General features: G+C 35.2%; 9 protein-coding genes across 11 annotated transcripts; 5 read left to right on the plus strand and 4 right to left on the minus strand.

Moving 5' to 3' along the window:
- Positions 1,000–2,536, plus strand: LOC109342098 (tetraspanin-11-like). The gene is made up of 2 exons (XM_019580112.1): positions 1,000–1,607; positions 1,997–2,536. The coding sequence occupies exons 1-2, from the start codon at positions 1,098–1,100 to the stop codon at positions 2,312–2,314; spliced, it is 828 nt and encodes a 275-aa protein (XP_019435657.1). The 5' UTR covers positions 1,000–1,097; the 3' UTR covers positions 2,315–2,536.
- LOC109344866 (protein CHAPERONE-LIKE PROTEIN OF POR1, chloroplastic-like) lies at positions 3,025–6,495 on the minus strand. 3 transcript variants are annotated; one of them, XM_019583606.1, is made up of 6 exons: positions 6,331–6,495; positions 6,077–6,171; positions 5,089–5,401; positions 4,221–4,290; positions 3,427–3,503; positions 3,025–3,335 (listed from the first exon to the last, which is right to left on the minus strand). In XM_019583606.1, exons 1-6 carry the CDS (start codon positions 6,378–6,380, stop codon positions 3,185–3,187), a joined length of 756 nt encoding a protein of 251 aa, XP_019439151.1. In that variant the 5' UTR covers positions 6,381–6,495; the 3' UTR covers positions 3,025–3,184. The 3 variants fall into 3 exon arrangements, with proteins under 3 accessions (XP_019439151.1, XP_019439156.1, XP_019439144.1); XM_019583611.1 differs by lacking the exon at positions 4,221–4,290 and having other exon boundaries at positions 5,019–5,401; positions 6,080–6,171; positions 6,331–6,494; XM_019583599.1 differs by lacking the exon at positions 4,221–4,290 and having other exon boundaries at positions 5,019–5,401; positions 6,331–6,494.
- Positions 7,510–10,433, minus strand: LOC109344856 (calcium sensing receptor, chloroplastic-like). The gene is made up of 6 exons (XM_019583593.1): positions 10,118–10,433; positions 9,795–10,031; positions 8,562–8,754; positions 8,250–8,391; positions 7,956–8,087; positions 7,510–7,856 (listed from the first exon to the last, which is right to left on the minus strand). Exons 1-6 carry the CDS (start codon positions 10,313–10,315, stop codon positions 7,616–7,618), a joined length of 1,143 nt encoding a protein of 380 aa, XP_019439138.1. The 5' UTR covers positions 10,316–10,433; the 3' UTR covers positions 7,510–7,615.
- LOC109344915 lies at positions 11,701–12,587 on the plus strand. Its single transcript, XM_019583640.1, has one exon. It carries the CDS (start codon positions 11,977–11,979, stop codon positions 12,343–12,345), a length of 369 nt encoding a protein of 122 aa, XP_019439185.1. The 5' UTR covers positions 11,701–11,976; the 3' UTR covers positions 12,346–12,587.
- LOC109344893 (probable calcium-binding protein CML15) lies at positions 12,991–13,748 on the plus strand. The gene has a single exon (XM_019583621.1). The coding sequence runs from the start codon at positions 13,065–13,067 to the stop codon at positions 13,545–13,547; it is 483 nt and encodes a 160-aa protein (XP_019439166.1). The 5' UTR covers positions 12,991–13,064; the 3' UTR covers positions 13,548–13,748.
- LOC109344845 (phospholipid-transporting ATPase 10-like) lies at positions 14,206–17,093 on the minus strand. The gene is made up of 7 exons (XM_019583586.1): positions 16,811–17,093; positions 16,617–16,725; positions 16,240–16,449; positions 15,988–16,113; positions 15,755–15,853; positions 15,402–15,593; positions 14,206–15,280 (listed from the first exon to the last, which is right to left on the minus strand). The coding sequence occupies exons 1-7, from the start codon at positions 16,831–16,833 to the stop codon at positions 14,606–14,608; spliced, it is 1,434 nt and encodes a 477-aa protein (XP_019439131.1). The 5' UTR covers positions 16,834–17,093; the 3' UTR covers positions 14,206–14,605.
- LOC109344925 lies at positions 17,122–17,914 on the plus strand. Its single transcript, XM_019583650.1, has one exon. It carries the CDS (start codon positions 17,304–17,306, stop codon positions 17,670–17,672), a length of 369 nt encoding a protein of 122 aa, XP_019439195.1. The 5' UTR covers positions 17,122–17,303; the 3' UTR covers positions 17,673–17,914.
- LOC109344904 (probable calcium-binding protein CML15) lies at positions 18,314–19,075 on the plus strand. Its single transcript, XM_019583630.1, has one exon. It carries the CDS (start codon positions 18,392–18,394, stop codon positions 18,872–18,874), a length of 483 nt encoding a protein of 160 aa, XP_019439175.1. The 5' UTR covers positions 18,314–18,391; the 3' UTR covers positions 18,875–19,075.
- On the minus strand, positions 19,533–25,378 carry LOC109344834 (putative phospholipid-transporting ATPase 9). Its single transcript, XM_019583578.1, has 11 exons — positions 24,597–25,378; positions 23,064–24,397; positions 22,844–22,954; positions 22,442–22,718; positions 22,138–22,226; positions 21,944–22,052; positions 21,567–21,776; positions 21,315–21,440; positions 21,082–21,180; positions 20,729–20,920; positions 19,533–20,607 (listed from the first exon to the last, which is right to left on the minus strand). The coding sequence occupies exons 1-11, from the start codon at positions 24,987–24,989 to the stop codon at positions 19,933–19,935; spliced, it is 3,615 nt and encodes a 1,204-aa protein (XP_019439123.1). The 5' UTR covers positions 24,990–25,378; the 3' UTR covers positions 19,533–19,932.

The raw sequence follows: 26,277 nt of genomic DNA on the forward strand, positions 1-26,277 counted from the left end.
GTTTTATTTGAATAAGGTAGAAAAATTGTTTTTAACATAGTAAATTATAGAAAAGTGTACGAGGTTATTTATTTATGTTATGATTATTTTAGTTATTTTTGCACTATTTTTTAAATTGACTTTTTTTAATATTTACCGTTATATATATTTTTATTATAAATTTTTAATATTGTATAACAAATGCAAAAAAAAAATATTAAAAAAAAATAGAATATAAAAACAATAAATAAATAAAAAGTTATTTATACAACTATACAAAATAAATAAAACATAAACATCCAATTTTATATAAAAGTTTTAATAAGATAATGTGAAAAATTGAAATAAAAAATAAGTTAATCAAAAGTAAATTTGGAGTTTATACTTTTGATTTATTTTTTCAAAGAAAAAACTGAGTTTATAATTTTATTTGGTTGCAAAACATACATAGTTTATATATCTTCACCATATGAAGAAAAAACTAATTACTTTTACGATATGTGATTTATTCTCAGAAATATCATTTCGATGAATCAAATTCTTAACCTTACACCACTAAACAAATATTATGGGAAGGTTACAAAATCTGAAATGCACAAATAGAGGAGAAATCCACTGCGGTGCATGTTTTTATTATAGAAAAGCCCTCAGTTTTGGATGCAAACAAAGAAATAAGGCAAAGGAAAACACAGCATAGAACGTTGCATCATTGAGGCCAAATCTTTACATTTTAATTTTATTGCATACATGCTTATTGCTATTTTATTTGAGACACCATTACACTTGAACATTATGAATCACATAACTATTATGACATCAACAAAATGAATGAATCTACACCACGACATATCATTTATCATTTATAGTATAATGGATGAATCTCCTTAATTAACTGAAACTCCACATGTAGTCTCACATATTCAAACTCCAACATCAACCGTTTTTTGTTCTCATTAACCTCTCCGACCCACTTATAAAACAGTTACTATTCAACTTCCTCCTCTTATTATTCTTATTCTCCAATTCCTTACCCTTCTCTTCTTGTTGTAGCAACACTTTCCATTTGAGACACCAAAATCCGTGTTTTCATTTCATCAAAACATTTTTTCTCTAACGCCATGATCCGCCTAAGCAACACCCTAGTCAGTGCCCTTAACATACTTTCACTCCTCATCGGCCTCGCCGCGATTGCCACCTCTATCCACATCCATGTCCACGAAGGTGCCGCCACTGATTGCCAGAAGGTACTTCAGTACCCTCTTTTCATTGGCGGCATCTTCGTGGTAATTGTGTCCACGTTGGCAATAATAGGCTCAATATGGCGTGTCAACGTGGCACTTTACATGTACTTGTTTGTTACATTCTTGTTGATCGTGTGGCTTGTCTTTTTCACCTTCTTTGCATTGATTGTAAGCAACAAAAATGTGGGGAGGAACGTATATGGGAAAGGGAATGGAGAGTATAGAGTTAATGATTTCTCTCACTGGTTGCAGCGTTATGTGGTTAATGACAAAAACTGGGATGAAATCAAGAGTTGTTTGATGGATGGTCATGTTTGTCAGAACCTTGCTCTTAATGGTGGTCACAACAATGACGCTCTCATTTTCAAACACTTGTCCACTACTCAGGTTGTGTTACTTCCCTTAATCTTAGTCGTGAAAATACAATGTTATATTCTCTTATTAAATTCTCGTATCTACAAAGTTGTAACACATATCACTTATAAACCAATCATGAACAAATAAAGTCTCACACCTTTTAACATATGTCACTTTATTGTTATAGGTAGTAGAATTAGTAGAAGTATATACCATTTTCGATAGTAGAAATATTTTTCCATCAAACTTTTATTTTTAACTACTTCAGCTTTGGAAAATGAGCAAATGATCAATTCATCAATCATCACGATCCTATAGTTAGTTTTTCAAACTTGTGCTTCAATATGGATATGTTGTGACATGCAAATAGGTGATAATAGCAATGATTTAATGGTTGTTTTGGTTTTACATTTGTTCAGAGTGGGTGCTGTAAGCCACCGGCGTATTGTGGATACACAATGAAGAACGCGACGTACTGGGAAGTTCCAAAGACAGGTGCACCAACCAATAATTCAGACTGCACCATTTGGAACAATAAGCAAGACAAGCTGTGTTATGATTGCAACTCATGCAAAGGAGGAGTGTTGGCCAACATCAGGAACCAATGGAAACATCTCACCATATTCAATGCTTGTGTTCTTGTTCTTGTCACCACCATTTATGTCTTGGGTTGTTTTGCTATCAGGAACAACCGATTGGAATTGCTTAGCAATCACCCTAGAGCCCCTAACCCTTGATAAATAGTTATTAATATATGGCATAGGAAACTAGGTTGTCTTTAATTCGTTAGTACTGTTATGTTTCATGTATTGTCTGTGTCTTTAGGCTTTGTCTTCTGGATATATGCATGTTGTATGTTTTCAACTTCTCTAGTCTTTTATCATCATTCGTAACATTTTCATTTGTAAAATTTGTGGCGTGGTTCTTGAATTTATTGGACAAGTTTCAATGAACTTTAACCATGTTGGATTTATGTTTCACACACCATGCATGAACAACGATCCTCTATATTAATAGAAAAGACAAATGATTGTTTTTACTCATATCTTTAATGACAAAAATGTGATTTCATGGCAAACAAAATGATATAAATGTCATTACATTTAAAAGTCTCCATGCAGAATAACATTGCTAATGGTGTTAGCACAACCTGTGCAATAAACATGGTGCATAAAGTTTAACCACGGTTGAAACTTTCTTGTTTAGATTTAGACAAGTTAAAAGCTACTTATTTCACTTTAAGCCAAAAGTTCATAAGAGTGTAATGTAATAACACCGAAGAAAAATTTACTATGGGTGGGATGATGAGATGAACGTTGATGGGAAATTACGAGATATTTAATAAAATGCCAATTTGAACTAGAGACAAGTTACACTATATTACACTTTCTGGTGTCTACTACATTTCGTTGCTGTCTCAACCATATGAGGGAACATACTGAAAATAAAATGAATGTGATGATACAGGTGCAAAGTTACCCACCAAGATGAAATTTGGGCAAAGACATTGACAACTCAGCTCACTCAAGAAGGGTTGAAAAATTGTGTTTATTCAGGAAACTCATTGCAGAATACTGAATGTGAACTATGAAAAAATAGTTGCCACTTCACTTGAGAAAAGTACAAGCAAGGAACAAGAAGAAATAAACTACTAATGACGTCAATAGTTCAAGTGACCAAGGTGGGCGCAGCAACAAGGATGGAAGATTGGGTACGAGCAATGAACCGGAGACCCATCCACCCACCAGAGCTCCAAACCTATGATTGTGCAAAAAAATAGATGGTGAATAACAGAATTAAAAGATAAAACATGAATTGATTGGAAGTATGTCACTCTCTTGCTACTTACCCAATAATGAATGCTCTACCTAAGCTCTTTGTTTTTTCATTAAGAAAATATATGCAAGCAGCCAAAGAGATTGCCACCTGCAGCAAAAGAAAGATTCATCAATATGCAATTATGCACGAAAGAACAGTGGAAGCGGGAAATGCAGAGAGTTGAAAAATATTTCAATAGTTTCCCGATTAAAAAAAAACATGAACCTTAGAATAAAATGCTCAGAATAAATTCACCTAATAAACCTTCATACAGAAGCGAACAAAAGAAATGATAAACATATGTATTAACAAAGGTAATATCCATATTTGATAGCCTTGAAAAATGAAAATATGTACGGTGGCATTGCTGCAAACGGAGATTGAAATTATGTTTGATGGTTAAAGTGTTAAATATCATAATCCGAATGTCTGGTAGTCACGAGTCACAAGAAATGACCAGCACAACAGTCTAATATGAAATTTATATACAGCCATCAGCTATAGTCAAAGAAAGCCAACATCACTAAAATCTCATCACCAGGATATAACATAACTCAAATATACCAGGCTCACTATTATAACCTAGGAAGCAAGACTATATATAGAGATAGGGAGTTGTCTAAACCATACAGTATGGAGAACTCTATACACCTAAGGTCCCAGAAGGTAATGACAAGATAAATATATACTTTATTTTGATACAAAGTAGCATAATTGCAATTTCCTTTTTACTTCTTGAAAAATACAATTCAGCTTTACTTTAAAAAATTATGCATATGACTATGCACTACTCTGAAATACATAATTAAGAAGTTCAAAGCAAACCTGGAAAGCAGGTCCAGTTTCAGCGGAGTTCATAACACTCCAACCACCCATGAAGGCAAATAGAAACAATCTTCTGAGGATAACTTCAAAAAGAAAGATTCATCAATATGCAATTATGCACGAAAGAACAGTGGAAGCGGGAAATGCAGAGAGTTGAAAAATATTTCAATAGTTTCCCGATTAAAAAAAAACATGAACCTTAGAATAAAATGCTCAGAATAAATTCACCTAATAAACCTTCATACAGAAGCGAACAAAAGAAATGATAAACATATGTATTAACAAAGGTAATATCCATATTTGATAGCCTTGAAAAATGAAAATATGTACGGTGGCATTGCTGCAAACGGAGATTGAAATTATGTTTGATGGTTAAAGTGTTAAATATCATAATCCGAATGTCTGGTAGTCACGAGTCACAAGAAATGACCAGCACAACAGTCTAATATGAAATTTATATACAGCCATCAGCTATAGTCAAAGAAAGCCAACATCACTAAAATCTCATCACCAGGATATAACATAACTCAAATATACCAGGCTCACTATTATAACCTAGGAAGCAAGACTATATATAGAGATAGGGAGTTGTCTAAACCATACAGTATGGAGAACTCTATACACCTAAGGTCCCAGAAGGTAATGACAAGATAAATATATACTTTATTTTGATACAAAGTAGCATAATTGCAATTTCCTTTTTACTTCTTGAAAAATACAATTCAGCTTTACTTTAAAAAATTATGCATATGACTATGCACTACTCTGAAATACATAATTAAGAAGTTCAAAGCAAACCTGGAAAGCAGGTCCAGTTTCAGCGGAGTTCATAACACTCCAACCACCCATGAAGGCAAATAGAAACAATCTTCTGAGGATAACTTCAGTTGGTGGAAGTTCAACAAAGTTGAGCAAGTTCTTAATCCATGGTGGAGACTCCTCTACTTTCTTTTTCAACCTGCTTTTCAAATTAATTTTTGTTTTCTTCCTGTGTTGGAAACTTGCCATCAATAATTTTTCAAAAGCAGCTTCTATCGATTCTTCACTCCTCTCATGTCCAACATATTGTTGCAACAGAAAATTTCTCGATCCCCAAATTTCTTCTTCAGAAGCATCAGGGTTAACACCGAGGCGTCGGTAAGGATCCCAAACACTAATTCTAGGAAATTGTTGGACATTACCTGTAGAAAAGTATAGTTAATTACATATATCAAATAGTTTAACCAATAGGGTGGAATGGTTAAGAAAAAAATGTTGTATGTCTATAGTGGCTAGTTTGTACACCACTGAGATTTCAACATGTTTGGAGGACATTTAAGTAGGAAAACACTTCATCCCCAACCAAAAAAAAAGCTTCTCCGGGGCCATTACACACACAGAATATAAATTTCATGATCGAAGACATCGACACTAGGTGATATAACTGGAGTGAAACCCGACAATAAGGACATACGGAATTAATAATATCCAAACCCTCAGCAAAGTTTGCAAAGAAATCAGCTTCACCATCTTATCGACTATCTTAATAACGAAATATTCTATAAAAAAATAAAAACAAGTAGCTTGGCTCATTCAAACCAACTTTAACTCTAGGCTCTACGTTTGTTTAATTAAGCGAATAAGCTTGACCGGCTTTTGGTGAGCTATAGCAGATTAACAGTGAAGCTGATTTCCAACTAATTACACCAATATTGCACAATTGTTACAACAACAACAACCACAACAACAACAAACAAGTCTTTATCTCACGAGGTCGGCTACATAGATCGAAACTTAAAAATATGCACACATTGGAATATCGTGTAAACATATCCACAAAAACATGTAATTCAAAGATAAGAGATAAGATAATATACCACCAGCTCCTCCTCCATATGGTGTATCGAGGGCGCATCTAATTCTAGAGCAATTTGGAACATTGCGAAATGATGTCAGATTTTCTCGGAGGGGCCTGAAATTCAAGGAAAAATGATTTTATTTATTTATATTAGATAAATATTAAAGGCATATAATAATTGGAGGAAATAAAACCAAATAATAAAGCTTGCATGAGAGAATTAAGGAGAAGAAGGAAAAAGCGTGGAAGGAAAGAGAAAGGAAGTAAAAATACAAATTGTTAGCGGTGGTGAAAGTGGGAGTTGAAAGAGAAAAGGGAAGCATGTTGTTAATATTCAAAATGGAAATAGAACTCGAGAATGGGAAAGCCCTAATTGAAGAAGAGCATGTTTGGAAGAGGAAGAGGAAGAAGGATAGTATATGAGGTTTGTATTTTAGTATATATCTGTATAAGGTATAATTTTCATTCATTTTTGTACGCATTAATTAATATTTAATATACACTACAGTGGAATCTCGGATTTGGTGTTACCGGCTCGGACATGATTACCTTCAGTGCAAAGATACCGGTGGGAAACAAAAAAGAAAGTTGTCAAAAAATTATTTATTATATTTAGAGTATTTTTTGTTTCAAGGATATCCCACACCTTTTGGATTTAGTGGTATTTTTCACCACTCAATCAAACGTGTATTATATTCAGAGTAGAGTATAAAAGTGTCTATAATATATACTCTTTTTTGTGTGCATCCAATTATCTCCCAAAACTCATATCTTTAGTTTCAAATCAGAATTTTTGGAATCACATTGATCATTAATCATATGTTCAAAAACAACACCAGAAATTTTGTACTTGAACTTAAATTTATATTTTTAATATGGTTTGTGATAGCCTCATTAGTAAATATTTACTTATTTAAGTACTTATTTGTTTTTTATATTTAAGACATATTACTAGTATCATTGACTAGTATTTACATGATGAGTTTTCAAAAAAACCTGTAAAAACTAGTAAGCAAGATGGTACTCTTGTGAATGACTTGCAAACATATGTGATAGACAATTGATGTTCCATGTGATATGATAAGAATACACTGACAATATAAAAATTTATACGTGCATCTCCCACCATTTATTTATATTACTTTTATTTCAAAGTCAAATAATAAATAAAAAAGAGGTGAGTCTAAGTAGAAGTCATAGTTTGTAAAGTCAATTAAATTATATAAAACATCAAAGTAATCTGTAAGATCGATATAATCCAATCAATTTGGTCATGCCATTACACAATTTCAATTTGGTCCTTATTTATCAGAACCTGTTATTCATTATAGAAATAGTGGTAAAAAAGTATGCCAATATGCCATGACTTCAAAAATTATTTATAGCTCTATTTTATAGCATTCTCCTCAATCATTGCAACTTTAAGGAGTAGAAAACATACACACAGAGAGGTGGAGAAAAGATTTTACTTTGATGAAATAATCATATAAATAATTTGAAGGACTTAAGCATGCACAGTAGAAATTTCTATTTGCAAGTGTTGAATGCAGAAAAAGATTCAGTCTGCTCCAGGCAGAAGTTTCCTACTAGATTGGCTTGTTGTGCCAAAATTTCTAACAGCAGCAGGAATGATTCTGGATGGTGATAAAACCTCTGCAAATGAAAAATTATATGAATCTGTTCCTAGCCTACTTTGTAACCACCCTCTGCCCCCGGAAAAACCATCAGCAACAATCCAACTGTTCTTAAAACCAAGGCTGGTTAGTGTTCTTGCAACTATTTTAGCCGAATCCGAGTACCTAGTATTATCCAAAAGCATATTTAGTACAATGGTGTAATTATAATTAGAATCTATTGAAGTATACTGAGTGACCCGAATGATATAGAAGGAAACTCACGAGTCCAAGATCACAACATTGGTGCCTTTGTTGATTTTCTTGAGATATGAAATCTTCAAAGCTGCTATTTCACCTTCCACTTTCTTCACATTCCTCACCAGTCCTTTGATCTTGCTTGGAAGTTCTTCCAAACTGAGTTTAAGGTGACAACAAGTGATAGTAGGTGTGCGTCCGGTCGATAATTTCGCCATAAGAATTTAATCATGCAGAGTTTTGATGCCTTTTTTAATAAGTGGTAAATCGACAAATAAACATATGAAGCGCAAAAACTGAGGCTACAGTATTATCACTTACGGAATTGCAATCAACTTATTTTTAGCACTGGAGGGAAGTCGAGGGATACCAGCCTTGTCCTTGTCTTTCTCTGACCTGATATCAACCAAAATGTAGTTTCGTGTAGATATTAGATCAAGTGTTTGAGCTGGAGTAAGTTCACCTGCGAAGTAATAGAAGCCGAAGTTAGCCTTACAAAAAAACAGAAACAAAATAGTTTAACATAAGTCGATCCAAATATTGTGGTTGTGGAGCTTGACGATTCGCTAATGCAGTGGTTTTGTGTAGCCATACAAACATAAAGTAATTTGCAGCAGAACATGCCAAAGGTACCTTTGTAACCACGGAAATTAAACGAGATGGCAGAGAAGATAGGAGGGAACAAAAGGTATGCAATAAAGAGTGCTCCAGCTGTTCCAGCAATCACAGTAGGGTCTGAAGTAGATATGGTTTCAATGGTTGTTGAAGCTATTGGCTTGGCACCTTCAATCACATTGGTCGTTTGTTGTGCAGCATCTGCCACGGTCTGAAATCAAAGAGAGTATCCGGATCAAGTTGTCAGATTTGGTTATTCAAATATGAATAAAACTACAAAAATGGTGAAAACTTCCTGTTGAAAGCTGAAGTAGAAATATTAGGAATTCAAGTGAGTTCAGATTCCACACGACATGCAGGTAGAAGCAGAACTGCATTGTTTAGGAAGGACCAAAATAAAAACTTCAAAGGTGATTAGACCAAACTATACAAAAACACGTCCTATTGTTGGTTTCTACGTTTTATCCACCAGTGAGCATACGTTAAAGTCGAAAAAACAATGAGGATTTTCTCTTATACGGTCATGTGGAAGAGAGAATTACACATGGTCAAGAATGAAAGTTCATGAAATTTGTATAGATTCACTAATAAAAAGAAATTGCTTTGTGTCTACCAGCACATGGCTACATGAGGGGGAAATGACTCAAGACTCAAGAGAACCCTAAACCAAGATACAGCATACTGGCGTGTATTTGGCACAGCTGTCCGAAAACTGATCGAGGCTATAAAGCTTATTTAAAGCTAAAAGTTTAGGGGTTGAAAGCTTGTGATTTATAAGCTAGCTGATTGAATTGGAAGTATTTTTGTAAAATCACCTGATCAACAAGCTAATATGTGTAAAATTATGTAAAAGGGGCTTATATACCCAAACTTCTAAAAAAAAGCTCATTGATCAAATAATGCTACTACTTAGCTATGATCAAGTAAGCTATACAGCCATTCCCTAAAGAGTGTTGCTAAAATCACACAAAAGGACTGTTTTTGCCTACCTAAAATTACTTAGCAGATTATTGCTAACTAACATTGTTATCCCCCAAGTCCCAATCAATGTAACTAACATTGCAACCTTAGAAGAGTTAGTGTGCATCCAGTACGGTTTTGTTGCGAGTTGATGAAGGCTTAAAGAGTCATATCACAAATATATTTTATGACTTTGAAGTTTTCCTTTTCTATTGTTTCCCCCGATAAAACTCAACTCGCAAACATAACATAAATGTCATTGGCAAATAAATTTGGGCATTAAAAGCAAACCTTGAGAACAGGTTGAGTATCAACACCAGAGCTTTGGAGTGCTTCTTGTGCCTTCTTTGTAACCTCTGAGATGACCGGTGAAGCAACTTTCAAAGCCTCTTCCCCTGCCTGCTGCACATACGGCAAACCCGTTTCGATCCAAGGCTTCAAAGCATTCCCTATAGCTTCAAAAACATGCTGTGATGTGTCCAAAAAACTCGAACCCGCTTCCTGAACCTGATCGATTGTTTTCTCAGCCTATGAAAAAAACGCAAATTCAATTAATGGGCATGCATGCAAACTGAAGAAAAATGTTGAAAGTGGACAACTTTACTATAATTTACTTGGTTTAGAGAAGAGATAATCTGATCCTTGGAAATGGCCTTGGCTTCAAAGGGAGGGGAGAAGATAGTGAGAAGTGAAATGGTGGTTGAGGTTGGGAGTGAGATATTGGTGCGTTTCAGTTGAGGTTTGCAAAAGGTTTTGAGTGTGTGATGTGAAGTGGAAGAAGGAGTGGTTGAAGCCATAGCAGAAATCTCCATAGTTAGTTGATAGGAGAATGGAGAATGGAGAATGGAGAATAGAGAATGGTTGATGATAGATAGAAGATGTAGCAGAGAGTGTGATGAGGGATGAGTGGACAAAATGGAAAGTGCTTTAAGGTTTGTCTCATGTTGTCATATTCCTGCATCTATGTTTGAGGCTCAAAAACACTATCAACAATCTCACGTGGCATCTTCCTTGGCTCATTTTACAAAGTGGCATGATGTAATCCAATTACAAGAGAAGAGAAGGGTGCCCGATTTTCTTATCTCACTAAATAAAGTCGACTACTTGAATTGTGAACACTTAATTTCATAATGTTTATTGACAAAACATTGACATATGTAATTGTGAACACTTGATTTCATTCATTCGGGATCATTCCTGAATTACTATTTAGTCCAGGAAATGTATCTAATTGCAATTCAGGCCTAAAACTCTTTAGAAATTTAGGAATGAATCTAGAAGAAATTAGTCATTCAGAACTTGACTGCAATCATTAAATATGAGAGAATATAAGTGTAACCAAGCCTAGAAATTACAAATCCTACTAAGAGAATAAGTCTTCAGCTAAATAATGGAGAGGAGAATCATTATTTGCTCCAAACTTATTAGCAGACTAATCTATCCATTGGTTGGCTTCACAAAAATCACTAATATCTTGTAGATACAAAAGTCTTATCTAACAACAGTTATGCCTAAAATTGTAGCAAGCCACTTCAAATACAAAAATATATATATATATAGCAAATGAACACTTACATGACATGAATCTGTTACAATTACCAAGATGTTATAGAAATGGTTGGATTAATAGATAATAAATTTTTTGGTATTAGATTATACAAACTACGATTATGTAAATAATCTGCTAAAGAAAATAAAAAATATAGAAATGATCTTAGCTCTCATAGCATTAGCAGGAACATTTTCTGTTGTATACTATTTAGTATGTATCACTTTAATTATGTGAATTATTTCTCATGTTAAATAATAGTAGTATAAAGTAAAAAAAATGTCACTCCAACATCTAAAAATTTATGACTAACTTCTTAATCCATAGCCAACCTTTGTGTTGAGAATGAGATACATGAATGCAAAAGAAAAGAACATATGATATTCAGATGCATGTGATGTGGACGTGGGTGTGGCTTACTTCTAAGTTTATACTTTAAATGGAACAATGATCCTCTCTACCTAGGCAAGTGGTTGTTTTTACTTATATTTTCAACGGTAAAAATGTGACTTTATGCTAAACAAAAGGATAAAAGTGTTATTACATGTTGTTTTTTGTATGTTATTGTGTGACATTTGTCTATTCATTAATGAAGAGTATCCTTACTCTAACCGAGGTATCAAAGACCTTTACAATAAAAGGAAAATCCTACTTTTCTCCTTAAGCAAAATATACAATGCACAATGAAAGTATGCAGCCATGGAAATCCATCTGCAAAAAAGTGTAAAAGTAAAGCAGATAAAAGGGATATAGTCACACTTTCTTTATCCCTTTCCACGTTGTTTTCCACCCATTTCAAGTTTTCTCACCCTGTTAAGGAATCTAAACTTGTTAAGCATCACTCCCCTTTATATACTTACTACTAACTTTGATCACTTACTCGACCATTCTAATCATATTCATCAATATTAATATTAGTATGCAATGGCAACAACAACAACAACAACACCATCTTCAATTCTAGAGCCAGAGCAGCAGCAACAAGCAACCTCAGAAGCTGTTTCAAGCTCTAGTGCATGGAACTCTTCTGGATCTGTTGGTCCATTCTTTGCTGTGATATCTGTGCTTATAGTATTTGCTCTCATTTCTTGTTATTTGGGTCGAAGGTGTAGAAATACTAGCAGGGCACCAACCCCTTTGGAGAGTATCACAGGTAGGGGTTGCTTTGGCTGGGTTAAGCGTGTGTCTAGGAAAGGTTTATGCACCAAAGATGTTGAAGTTGGTGCAAAGGGCATGGTTTGTGACCATGAGGAAAATGATTGTAAAGTGATACATGGTGAAGTTGCTCCATAGAAGTTTGATATGTGTTACTACTTCCTAGTATTCATGATTCTACCTTTCTAAGAATCTCTCTACATTGATTCTTACTTTAGACATGTTAATTCATTTTTAAGAGGTAAAGTTGCGGTAATAAAGATATGTACATTTTTAGATGAATGCCATGACAACTTCACATTTTTATAGGTCTAAAGATGAATTCCACTAACAATGTATTGACTCAAAAAATGTAATACAAATAAGTGGTAGATAATATATTGTATAAATATTTATAGCTCCGGTGCATAGATGTTATATTCATCGTATTATTCATTAATCACTCCCTCTCCACAGCTTCCCTACAAGTTACAACTCATAACACATTCAGATTCCTTTCCACAAAATCATTTATAAATCCTACTTTTAAACTACAATCATATATTATCACATTAAATGTCTAACCATTTGTTTAGTGGATGGCACATGAAAAACTTTATGGACCATATAGATATGCATTATTTATTAATATTTATAGTCTTGGCCTTTCTTAATGCACCGACGCGCTTTTATATTTCCACTCTCACAACAACATAGAACATAGAACATAGAACATAGAACAAACTTTATCTTAACATCCCCTGATACTAAAAAACAAGCCACACTTCCTTCTCCTCACTTTGCATTACAAATTTGCTATATCATATATTAGGCTTTTATCATTTTGTTTATCATATAGATATTGATATTAAGTTAAGATGTCAAAGCTTCAAGTTCATCAACTCAATCAGTTGAAGGAAATTTTTAGTAGATTTGACATGGATTCTGATGGCAGCCTAACCATGTTAGAGCTAGCTGCGCTTCTTCGATCGCTCGGGCTAAAGCCCTCAGGTGACCAAGTCCATGTCCTGCTGTCCAACATGGACTCAAATGGGAATGGTTGTGTTGAGTTTGATGAATTGGTGAATGCCATATTGCCTGACATCAATGCTCAGGTATTGGTTAATCAAGAACAGATCTTAGGTGTGTTCAGGTCGTTTGATTGCGATGGTAACGGATATATATCGGCTGCAGAGTTAGCAGGAGCAATGGCCAAAATGGGTCAGCCCCTTACATATAGAGAGCTCACTGATATGATCAAAGAGGCTGACACTAATGGTGATGGTGTAATTAGCTTCAATGAGTTTGCCACTATTATGGCTCGGTCTGCCTCTGACTTCTTAGGCCGCGGATTTCTGTGACCGGAGATCCAGTGCAGGAAACATGTTCATTTGACTAACTTGTTGGATGAGTAGCATCACATGTAGTATAATGATTTTATTGTCTAGTTGCTATTTGAATGATGGAATCAAATTAGAACATTTGAATTGTCCTACAATGTGTGACATCTACATTCTTATTTCAGCTAACTTTCTGAGGAATAATTTCTATCACCCCCTTTTGATCTAGAACCTCATTTTTTTCTGGTTTTAAGAAGAGTTTATGTATCCCTCTTTATCTGTTCAAAAAGTAAATTAGCTATTGTGCATATATCATGAGTTACAGTTTAAGGTCTTCTGGTCCTTGTACATATGAGTCCAAATCTTACTGGATGGTGAATCCTTGATAACCCTTTTTCATAAGAATTAATGGAGATGAGTGTTTTATCAATTACTTGCAAGCATATTCCAATAGAAGCAAAGCATTATGGAAGCCTAGTTTCATTTCAGATTGATTGTATAAGTTCAGTGTCTTTAAATATGTGCATGTAACATTTTTTCATAGTTAGAGACTGATGTTATAACATTCTGCTGCACTTGCAGTGTGCACTAATCAGAATATTTACTCTGATGTACATTACAACTTACAATAATTATGTAACCCTACTGGCCAATGATGTTAAGGCAAACAGATATAGAATATTATAAAGCTGTGAAGAACATAGATGTAGAATTTTAAATTGACAAAGTGCACAAAAATACACGCCGAGCTCAAACGCAACTCGACTCTTGAACATTACAGAATGAATGAATGACAGATTATTCTTGTATCATGTACAACAACAAATCACATACCATCCTACAGTATTGACCATAACCTTCTTTCTGATCCTGAAGCAGCTAAATTTTATCATAACTTATTGAAAACAAAAGGGACTGGTTGCTTCAGTTTACTTCCTGTATGTAGCCTAAAGAAGACACCTGATCTCTACCTCACATATGTACAACTGGAAGAAGGTCGTGCGACCTATGAAAAATAATATATACCTATGTTTTGACCGATGAATTTACAAACAAACAAAAAATAAAGAAGATTCTGGTTATCTGCTCTCGGATGTCACTTCAAAGGATACTTCCATACGCCTGGATGCTTCCAAACGCCGAGATGCTTCCAAACGCCTGGATGCTTGCAAACGAGCTGTGAATCCAACTGTTGTGTTTCGTATAGATTTCTGGCGCACCATGTTACAGAATTCTGGATCATTTATTTGCCCATCTTTCTTCATCCATTGTATCATTTGATGATACACAGGGAAGAAACGGGATTGGATGGAAGCATAGGCAAAATATGGAAGAACGGAAGCAATAGTGACAAGTAAAGTGATGACCCAGAAAGATGGTGCTGGAGCAAGAGCTTCAATGAAGACCTCATAAGCAGTGGTTGAAAAGGACGGGTCGATGGCTCCATATATCATGAGGAATATGTACCAGAATATAATGCTTCCCCAGATGAATATATGTTGTATGTAAGTGAAGTAACTGATAGATAATGCCATCTGGCAATTCACTACCCACACAAGACAAGTGTACATGGTGGTGCCGAGGACTTCCAGTCCAACAACTTCTCCGCCTTTACGGAATGCCTGATGCTCCATCGCGCGAATGCAAAAGAAGAATATAATTGCAGCACTCACAGCCCCATTGAATGCCCAACCAATTATTCTTTTCCAGCTAAATAGGACATTTCGCAATCCTTCTTCATATAACAATGGAAACTGAAAAGTGAAGACAAATGGAAGATGTCATGAGAGGAGAGCAATTATGCACATTTTATCTCTGAAGAAACAAAATTTTAAATTGAGTGCCGATACAAAGGTACTTTGTTCGAAAGGCTACCTTGTGACATAATTTAGAAGAGACATCCTGGTCAAACACTCCCAAAGCAATTACCGGAAGCGAAGTGAAGAATACGTTATATAGTGACATGCACCAATCATTGTATGCAGGTTGCCCTGAGAATGATGCATACATCTCGTAGAAGAATAGAGTGAAGCCAAAAGCAATATTCTTGTAAAAGAAGTAACAGATCTGCCAAACAGAAAGTGAAGTTTGTCAAAAATCAAGAACATTTCTACTGATCTTAGTTGAATTGAAACTTTTCAGTAAGTCACAGGTCAGTATAAACATATATCAAATAGATAATCCAATAATGTGACATGATATCGGTGAAGACAAGACAAGATTGTTACCATTGATGAGATCCTTCTGTAGCACCAATGTCCATGCACAAGAAGTAAGCGCTCTAGAAACCGAAATTGGGCAATTGCAATATCACTTGACATGACAGCCTGAAAATTTTAGTTAATCGGAGAAGTAAGAACTTGAGAGACAAAAATAATGAAAGTAAAAACAAAAATTCTGGATTGTGGTTATAGAAAGGTTTCAAAAAATGATAACTGTGTGCGGGATATTGTAGATTTACCTGCATTCCTTCAACACCACTGATACCAATTCCAATGTCTGCTTCTTGGAGCATTCCAACATCATTTGCCCCATCTCCGATCGCTAGAGTTGTCTTTCCAGTTTTGATCTTCACCAGTCTAGTAACCTGCATTGTTGTAATAGAAACTCCATTAGAGATCGGTCATGTGGAAATCGCCAAACTCGAACTTAATATATATCAAGAAATATAGGGAAAAAAACATATAATTATAAAGTAACCAGCAAAACTTACAAGTGCTTTCTGCTTGGGAGATGAACGGCAGCATATAACAGATGCACAGCCAACAGCAAGTTCAAGAAACAAGTCCTTGACATCATCTTCTAGTGCATAGGTAAGAGACTTCCCGTCAATGATTAGAGCAAATGCATCAGAGTTTTCATCTGGTGTAGATATTAAAGCCTTTCCGTTCTTTATTTCACGAAGAACACTTGCCTTGATTGCCTAAAGAATCAGGAAGTTTCCATCAGAATCATACAAGATCCGATATCTGAAAGCCCTCGAGTTAAATGGACCAAAAACAACTATATTGTGTGGTGACATGCAAAAGCGCCATCTATATCAACGTTAACGTATGTTGGGAGAAATTAAGGGTCAAAGTTAAGGTTTACCTTTTCAGCAGCAGACTTATCCTCCATGTTCTCCAGGGATTTAATTTCTGGAGTGTCTGAGCTAATTATAATCTGTTTCATTCCTTGTCTAAGTAAACTACAAGCAAATCTGCAGTCACAGAAATTACTAAATTAGTAACAGCGTATTATTTGCGCACGTGATTTCGAAATTTAAAGATAATCTTTGAACTTACCCGATGTTGATAGCCGTCTCCATTTTATCACCAGTCAAAACCCATAGCTTGATCCCAGCCTGTGCCAGCTTGTCAATGCACTCAGGAACCTACACAACACAAACTGATTCATAAGAACACAAACACAACATATAGAACTGTTAAACAAGTTCTTCTTATAGAATAGGATGTGACTAATTTTAAAAAAAAAAAGTGAAAAGGAACTAGCTTTGCAGGTTCCCCAAGTATTATAAATTATTCGATCACATAATTGTAATAGGTGCCATAAATTCTATGGGGGAGAAAAACAGTATTTATAACGAAGCAGATAAAAGGGATATAGTCACACTTTCTTTATCCCTTTCCACGTTGTTTTCCACCCATTTCAAGTTTTCTCACCCTGTTAAGGAATCTAAACTTGTTAAGCATCACTCCCCTTTATATACTTACTACTAACTTTGATCACTTACTCGACCATTCTAATCATATTCATCAATATTAATATTAGTATGCAATGGCAACAACAACAACAACAACACCATCTTCAATTCTAGAGCCAGAGCAGCAGCAACAAGCAACCTCAGAAGCTGTTTCAAGCTCTAGTGCATGGAACTCTTCTGGATCTGTTGGTCCATTCTTTGCTGTGATATCTGTGCTTATAGTATTTGCTCTCATTTCTTGTTATTTGGGTCGAAGGTGTAGAAATACTAGCAGGGCACCAACCCCTTTGGAGAGTATCACAGGTAGGGGTTGCTTTGGCTGGGTTAAGCGTGTGTCTAGGAAAGGTTTATGCACCAAAGATGTTGAAGTTGGTGCAAAGGGCATGGTTTGTGACCATGAGGAAAATGATTGTAAAGTGATACATGGTGAAGTTGCTCCATAGAAGTTTGATATGTGTTACTACTTCCTAGTATTCATGATTCTACCTTTCTAAGAATCTCTCTACATTGATTCTTACTTTAGACATGTTAATTCATTTTTAAGAGGTAAAGTTGCGGTAATAAAGATATGTACATTTTTAGATGAATGCCATGACAACTTCACATTTTTATAGGTCTAAAGATGAATTCCACTAACAATGTATTGACTCAAAAAATGTAATACAAATAAGTGGTAGATAATATATTGTATAAATATTTATAGCTCCGGTGCATAGATGTTATATTCATCGTATTATTCATTAATCACTCCCTCTCCACAGCTTCCCTACAAGTTACAACTCATAACACATTCAGATTCCTTTCCACAAAATCATTTATAAATCCTACTTTTAAACTACAATCATATATTATCACATTAAATGTCTAACCATTTGTTTAGTGGATGGCACATGAAAAACTTTATGGACCATATAGATATGCATTATTTATTAATATTTATAGTCTTGGCCTTTCTTAATGCACCGACGCGCTTTTATATTTCCACTCTCACAACAACATAGAACATAGAACATAGAACATAGAACAAACTTTATCTTAACATCCCCTGATACTAAAAAACAAGCCACACTTCCTTCTCCTCACTTTGCATTACAAATTTGCTATATCATATATTAGGCTTTTATCATTTTGTTTATCATATAGATATTGATATTAAGTTAAGATGTCAAAGCTTCAAGTTCATCAACTCAATCAGTTGAAGGAAATTTTTAGTAGATTTGACATGGATTCTGATGGCAGCCTAACCATGTTAGAGCTAGCTGCGCTTCTTCGATCGCTCGGGCTAAAGCCCTCAGGTGACCAAGTCCATGTCCTGCTGTCCAACATGGACTCAAATGGGAATGGTTGTGTTGAGTTTGATGAATTGGTGAATGCCATATTGCCTGACATCAATGCTCAGGTATTGGTTAATCAAGAACAGATCTTAGGTGTGTTCAGGTCGTTTGATTGCGATGGTAACGGATATATATCGGCTGCAGAGTTAGCAGGAGCAATGGCCAAAATGGGTCAGCCCCTTACATATAGAGAGCTCACTGATATGATCAAAGAGGCTGACACTAATGGTGATGGTGTAATTAGCTTCAATGAGTTTGCCACTATTATGGCTCGGTCTGCCTCTGACTTCTTAGGCCGCGGATTTCTGTGACCGGAGATCCAGTGCAGGAAACATGTTCATTTGACTAACTTGTTGGATGAGTAGCATCACATGTAGTATAATGATTTTATTGTCTAGTTGCTATTTGAATGATGGAATCAAATTAGAACATTTGAATTGTCCTACAATGTGTGACATCTACATTCTTATTTCAGCTAACTTTCTGAGGAATAATTTCTATCACCCCCTTTTGATCTAGAACCTCATTTTTTTCTGGTTTTAAGAAGAGTTTATGTATCCCTCTTTATCTGTTCAAAAAGTAAATTAGCTATTGTGCATATATCATGAGTTACAGTTTAAGGTCTTCTGGTCCTTGTACATATGAGTCCAAATCTTACTGGATGGTGAATCCTTGATAACCCTTTTTCATAAGAATTAATGGAGATGAGTGTTTTATCAATTACTTGCAAGCATATTCCAATAGAAGCAAAGCATTATGGAAGCCTAGTTTCATTTCAGATTGATTGTATAAGTTCAGTGTCTTTAAATATGTGCATGTAACATTTTTTCATAGTTAGAGACTGATGTTATAACATTCTGCTGCACTTGCAGTGTGCACTAATCAGAATATTTACTCTGATGTACATTACAACTTACAATAATTATGTAACCCTACTGGCCAATGATGTTAAGGCAAACAGATATAGAATATTATAAAGCTGTGAAGAACATAGATGTAGAATTTTAAATTGACAAAGTGCACAAAAATACACGCCGAGCTCAAACGCAACTCGACTCTTGAACATTACAGAATGAATGAATGACAGATTATTCTTGTATCATGTACAACAACAAATCACATACCATCCTACAGTATTGACCATAACCTTCTTTCTGATCCTGAAGCAGCTAAATTTTATCATAACTTATTGAAAACAAAAGGGACTGGTTGCTTCAGTTTACTTCCTGTATGTAGCCTAAAGAAGACACCTGATCTCTACCTCACATATGTACAACTGGAAGAAGGTCGTGCGACCTATGAAAAATAATATATACCTATGTTTTGACCGATGAATTTACAAACAAACAAAAAATAAAGAAGATTCTGGTTATCTGCTCTCGGATGTCACTTCAAAGGATACTTCCATACGCCTGGATGCTTCCAAACGCCGAGATGCTTCCAAACGCCTGGATGCTTGCAAACGAGCTGTGAATCCAACTGTTGTGTTTCGTATAGATTTCTGGCGCACCATGTTACAGAATTCTGGATCATTTATTTGCCCATCTTTCTTCATCCATTGTATCATTTGATGATACACAGGGAAGAAACGGGATTGGATGGAAGCATAGGCAAAATATGGAAGAACGGAAGCAATAGTGACAAGTAAAGTGATGACCCAGAAAGATGGTGCTGGAGCAAGAGCTTCAATGAAGACCTCATAAGCAGTGGTTGAAAAGGACGGGTCGATGGCTCCATATATCATGAGGAATATGTACCAGAATATAATGCTTCCCCAGATGAATATATGTTGTATGTAAGTGAAGTAACTGATAGATAATGCCATCTGGCAATTCACTACCCACACAAGACAAGTGTACATGGTGGTGCCGAGGACTTCCAGTCCAACAACTTCTCCGCCTTTACGGAATGCCTGATGCTCCATCGCGCGAATGCAAAAGAAGAATATAATTGCAGCACTCACAGCCCCATTGAATGCCCAACCAATTATTCTTTTCCAGCTAAATAGGACATTTCGCAATCCTTCTTCATATAACAATGGAAACTGAAAAGTGAAGACAAATGGAAGATGTCATGAGAGGAGAGCAATTATGCACATTTTATCTCTGAAGAAACAAAATTTTAAATTGAGTGCCGATACAAAGGTACTTTGTTCGAAAGGCTACCTTGTGACATAATTTAGAAGAGACATCCTGGTCAAACACTCCCAAAGCAATTACCGGAAGCGAAGTGAAGAATACGTTATATAGTGACATGCACCAATCATTGTATGCAGGTTGCCCTGAGAATGATGCATACATCTCGTAGAAGAATAGAGTGAAGCCAAAAGCAATATTCTTGTAAAAGAAGTAACAGATCTGCCAAACAGAAAGTGAAGTTTGTCAAAAATCAAGAACATTTCTACTGATCTTAGTTGAATTGAAACTTTTCAGTAAGTCACAGGTCAGTATAAACATATATCAAATAGATAATCCAATAATGTGACATGATATCGGTGAAGACAAGACAAGATTGTTACCATTGATGAGATCCTTCTGTAGCACCAATGTCCATGCACAAGAAGTAAGCGCTCTAGAAACCGAAATTGGGCAATTGCAATATCACTTGACATGACAGCCTGAAAATTTTAGTTAATCGGAGAAGTAAGAACTTGAGAGACAAAAATAATGAAAGTAAAAACAAAAATTCTGGATTGTGGTTATAGAAAGGTTTCAAAAAATGATAACTGTGTGCGGGATATTGTAGATTTACCTGCATTCCTTCAACACCACTGATACCAATTCCAATGTCTGCTTCTTGGAGCATTCCAACATCATTTGCCCCATCTCCGATCGCTAGAGTTGTCTTTCCAGTTTTGATCTTCACCAGTCTAGTAACCTGCATTGTTGTAATAGAAACTCCATTAGAGATCGGTCATGTGGAAATCGCCAAACTCGAACTTAATATATATCAAGAAATATAGGGAAAAAAACATATAATTATAAAGTAACCAGCAAAACTTACAAGTGCTTTCTGCTTGGGAGATGAACGGCAGCATATAACAGATGCACAGCCAACAGCAAGTTCAAGAAACAAGTCCTTGACATCATCTTCTAGTGCATAGGTAAGAGACTTCCCGTCAATGATTAGAGCAAATGCATCAGAGTTTTCATCTGGTGTAGATATTAAAGCCTTTCCGTTCTTTATTTCACGAAGAACACTTGCCTTGATTGCCTAAAGAATCAGGAAGTTTCCATCAGAATCATACAAGATCCGATATCTGAAAGCCCTCGAGTTAAATGGACCAAAAACAACTATATTGTGTGGTGACATGCAAAAGCGCCATCTATATCAACGTTAACGTATGTTGGGAGAAATTAAGGGTCAAAGTTAAGGTTTACCTTTTCAGCAGCAGACTTATCCTCCATGTTCTCCAGGGATTTAATTTCTGGAGTGTCTGAGCTAATTATAATCTGTTTCATTCCTTGTCTAAGTAAACTACAAGCAAATCTGCAGTCACAGAAATTACTAAATTAGTAACAGCGTATTATTTGCGCACGTGATTTCGAAATTTAAAGATAATCTTTGAACTTACCCGATGTTGATAGCCGTCTCCATTTTATCACCAGTCAAAACCCATAGCTTGATCCCAGCCTGTGCCAGCTTGTCAATGCACTCAGGAACCTACACAACACAAACTGATTCATAAGAACACAAACACAACATATAGAACTGTTAAACAAGTTCTTCTTATAGAATAGGATGTGACTAATTTTAAAAAAAAAAAGTGAAAAGGAACTAGCTTTGCAGGTTCCCCAAGTATTATAAATTATTCGATCACATAATTGTAATAGGTGCCATAAATTCTATGGGGGAGAAAAACAGTATTTATAACGTACCCCGTTTTGAAGTTTGTCTTCAACAGCAGTAGCTCCAAGAAGAATCAAGTCCTTCTCAATATTTTGTGATATTTCCTCTAGAATATGCTCCTGATCTGCACTCACTAAGTTCTTTGCCTCTGTGAATTCTTTATTAAATTTATTGTACTCTACGTCATCAAGTTCACGGTATGCAAGTATTAAGGTCCTCAAACCAGAATCAGCATATTCACTTATGTGTTGCTTAGTCTTTTCTTCAAACTCCCTTCCGTTCTTTGCTAGGCGTTCAAACATGACACTGAATGTGAAAACCAGAAAGAAAAGGAATTTAATGTTTTGAACTTCAAAAACAAAATGGTGTACTTAGGCACTGTTTTTATCTTTAATGAGTAAGATTTAAAAGTAATGCACAAGATCACATACTTGTCAGCGCCTTTGCTAAGTAGTAGGATTTTCCCCTCCTCATCTCTTACAATGACAGACATCCGCTTTCTAGCACTACTAAATTCTATTGTATTTAAAAGTTTGTAGGACCTGCAAAAGTGAAATTTTATGCCATTTTCAGTACTTAAATCAAGTTTCGGCTACAGGTATGTGTAAGAGAGAGATAATTAAGCCTTCATAAACATAAGGGAAGTCTGACCTTTGAGTTTTGTTGGCAGATTTGGGATTTAACTCACGCAATGAAGTAGTTGTGTGTGTCCTTTCATAAAACTCGAACCCGAGTTCTCTGGCTGCGACCACAAAAGCTACCTCATCTGGTGATTCAGCTTCATATGAGACTTTACCAGTTTTCTCATCAACTTCAGGTACTGCAGTATGGCACACAGCCAACAACCGTAGGAAGTTCTGTATTACATTGGCATTGGGTTCTCTGACCCAATTTCCATTCATGATCCTTTCATCCTGAAAGTTAAACCCTTTAACAGTTGACTTTGCAACAACGTTGCCTTGTTCCAACTTTTGACCAATAGGTGAATCTTTTCTACTGGATAGAGCTCTCTCAACTTCTGTAGGTACTCGTCCATAAGCAACCCCAGCAATAGAACACTTGATAAATTCCATTGAGTTGCAAGTCAAGGTTCCTGTCTTATCTGAAAGTATGGTCTCAACTTGCCCAAGTTCCTCGTTCAAATTTGACGTACGAGCATGCGCTGGCTGGTCGGTTTCCACATAATACATGTGAATATCCTGGTTGATGAAAATGCTTTGAAGGACTTTCACAATTTCAATTGAGACATACAAGGAAATTGGAATGAAATAACCATACAACATAACCGCCGTCAAGAAGTGCAGAAGTGCTGCAACTACCGCGTTCTTTGGGTCGTAGTAGATTGTGGAATCGTCTGGTCTAAGGTACCATCTCTTCATTCTTCCATTTTCAAGGTCATCCTTTGTTGAAATCCCAAAGAATATGGAGCCAATAAAGGAAATCAAAACTAATAGAAAGAACAAGCAGTAGATAACCTTATCCATCCGTTTCTCAATTTTGCTTCTCTTGGATGGAGGCTCTGTTGAATTCTGCATAACCTTTGTATCATGACCAGTAAATATTACCACACCATAGATAAAATCTGTATTCCTCAGCTTGGAGTCCCTAAGCAGTAGCTGCTGAGGCGTAAGAGGACTCTGCTGGTCCTCGTGGTCCAGACTGCCTACAAACGCGTACAAATTTGCATTCGGATCTTCACATCTAATGACAGCCTTGAAATTTCCGAAGCTTGAGTCTTCTTGAAACTTTGAAGTTCCTTCCAGTGCTTGTTTCAGCTTAAGATTTGTTTCTCCATCAAGATTCATGGTCTCAACATAGCAAACCGCATAGTCATAACTTGATGAAAGTAAGATGAGATCCGCAGGGAAAAATTCATCCTTTTCAACCTTCACGATGTCTCCGACTCTCAAATCCCTCCATTTAGACAGGTCAAAAACACCACCTCCGCGATGTACTTTGACCTTTCTGTTATTCATCTCTATATCCTGGTTAAATCATCCAAACAAGTATTATTGAAACTCCAAAACATAACTACATTAAATATATCTGTAAAGCACTAATTTGCCAATGTTCCAGTCTTGTAATAATGCATTGACCACATTAAAAATGTTGAATATTTCATAACATTGTGACACAAATATGCAACTTACATAAGTTAAGGGATAATAATTACAGAACATTTACCTGAGTTTTTCGCTTCCAATCTTCGAGTAACTCTTTCCCCATGGAAACAGCAACCACAAACACTAGAGGAACAACATTACTGACAGCTGAATATGGAGAAACAGGTAAGAAAGACAAGATTGCTACCACAAGAAAGTAGAAATTTGCAACCCTCCTAAATTGTTCAAACAAGGACTTGGGAATAAAAGTGGCCAATGTATATTTAGTAGTCCTAACATAATTATCACCATAGTTCACAAGATTTGACTCAACCCTTTCAGGGTCATTGATATATAGTTTTCTTGAGAAGCCAGGACCTCCTATAAGTGATTGTTCTTCTTTCACTGCTTTCCCTCGTGAGAATGCATGGATTTTTCCCAAGTGGAACCTCCTCCTCTTCCTTCCATCACTCATTTTCTTCAACTATGCCAAAAGCTCACACAAACTTATATGATTTACTAAATGAACTTTGAACTAAGCTCCAAATGACTCAATGATCCTCTTAAAGCCAAAAGCACTCACACAAGGAAAGAGATATATGTATGATATTGAAAAAGAACCAAAAAAGCAACTTTTTTTGTGCTTATACAGGGTAGAGATTAGAACTCTTGAATATAAAAAAATGGTTTTTTGATTCTGTACAAGAATGAATGATAGACCCAGAAATGAAAAAAGTGACCTTGTAGTAGAAGACAATAAATATGAAATGAAGGAAGAGGCAAAAGGGTATCAATATATTGGTCAGAAGAGCTGAAAGGTATAACTTTTCAATGGGAAGGAAAGATGAGAGGAAGAAGGCAATATATGATTAAGTCTTCGACTTAGAAAATCTGACAGCTACCTTAGTTTGAATGGAAAATCACGTGCTCTCACATACATGGATGAAGATCACTTGTCTCATACAGTATTTCATTTTATATCTCAAGTTAATTATAATATTTTATTTTTTTACTTTTAATTTTCTTATCGACATGTGAGACAATGAGGTGCAAATTAAATCTATTCTCTTTATTATCAATTCATTAAAAAATAACTTATATTAAAAAAAATTATAAACATATTTAATGAGGTGTGTATAATATAAAGTTGCGTATATATCAGATTTATACTGGTCTAGAAAAACTTGTTTGCAAGTGTTAATATTTATGTAACCCTAATTAAATGGCACTTATTAAATAACATATACGAGGCTACCTAACATGGCTACAACGTTATTAGTGTAGTGACAATTACCAATTTACCAAGGCTTCTAGAAAGTCCATTCTCTAGAAGGTATAAGACAAGAAAACTATGTCCTTTATCCATCAAATATTTTGGGATGTATTCAAGAGAAAAGAAGAGAAAGATTTATGCGACAAGTCATTCTCATTCATTTTTAATTATTATTAATTTTTAATTATAAGTAATAATATTTTATTTTATTTTTGTTATTTGGTGTAACATATTTTGAAATAAAGTAATTTAGTTATATGAAATCTATTCAAATCATCTTCTTCTTTTTTCATTATATATCAATCTTTTAAAGTAAAATTTTCAAACAAATAAATTCAATTAGTTTTATTTTTCCTGTGATACTAATCAGAAACCTTTAAAAATAATATTGCCAGGATGGTTATCACCATGAAAAGGGTAAAATTAAAGTAGAAGAATGCTTTCTTTTCCTACCTCAGATCTTACTTTTATTTATATTTATATAAATTTA

This window comes from Lupinus angustifolius, chromosome LG01, assembly GCF_001865875.1.
Source record: "Lupinus angustifolius cultivar Tanjil chromosome LG01, LupAngTanjil_v1.0, whole genome shotgun sequence".
Lineage (NCBI taxonomy): Eukaryota > Viridiplantae > Streptophyta > Magnoliopsida > Fabales > Fabaceae > Lupinus > Lupinus angustifolius.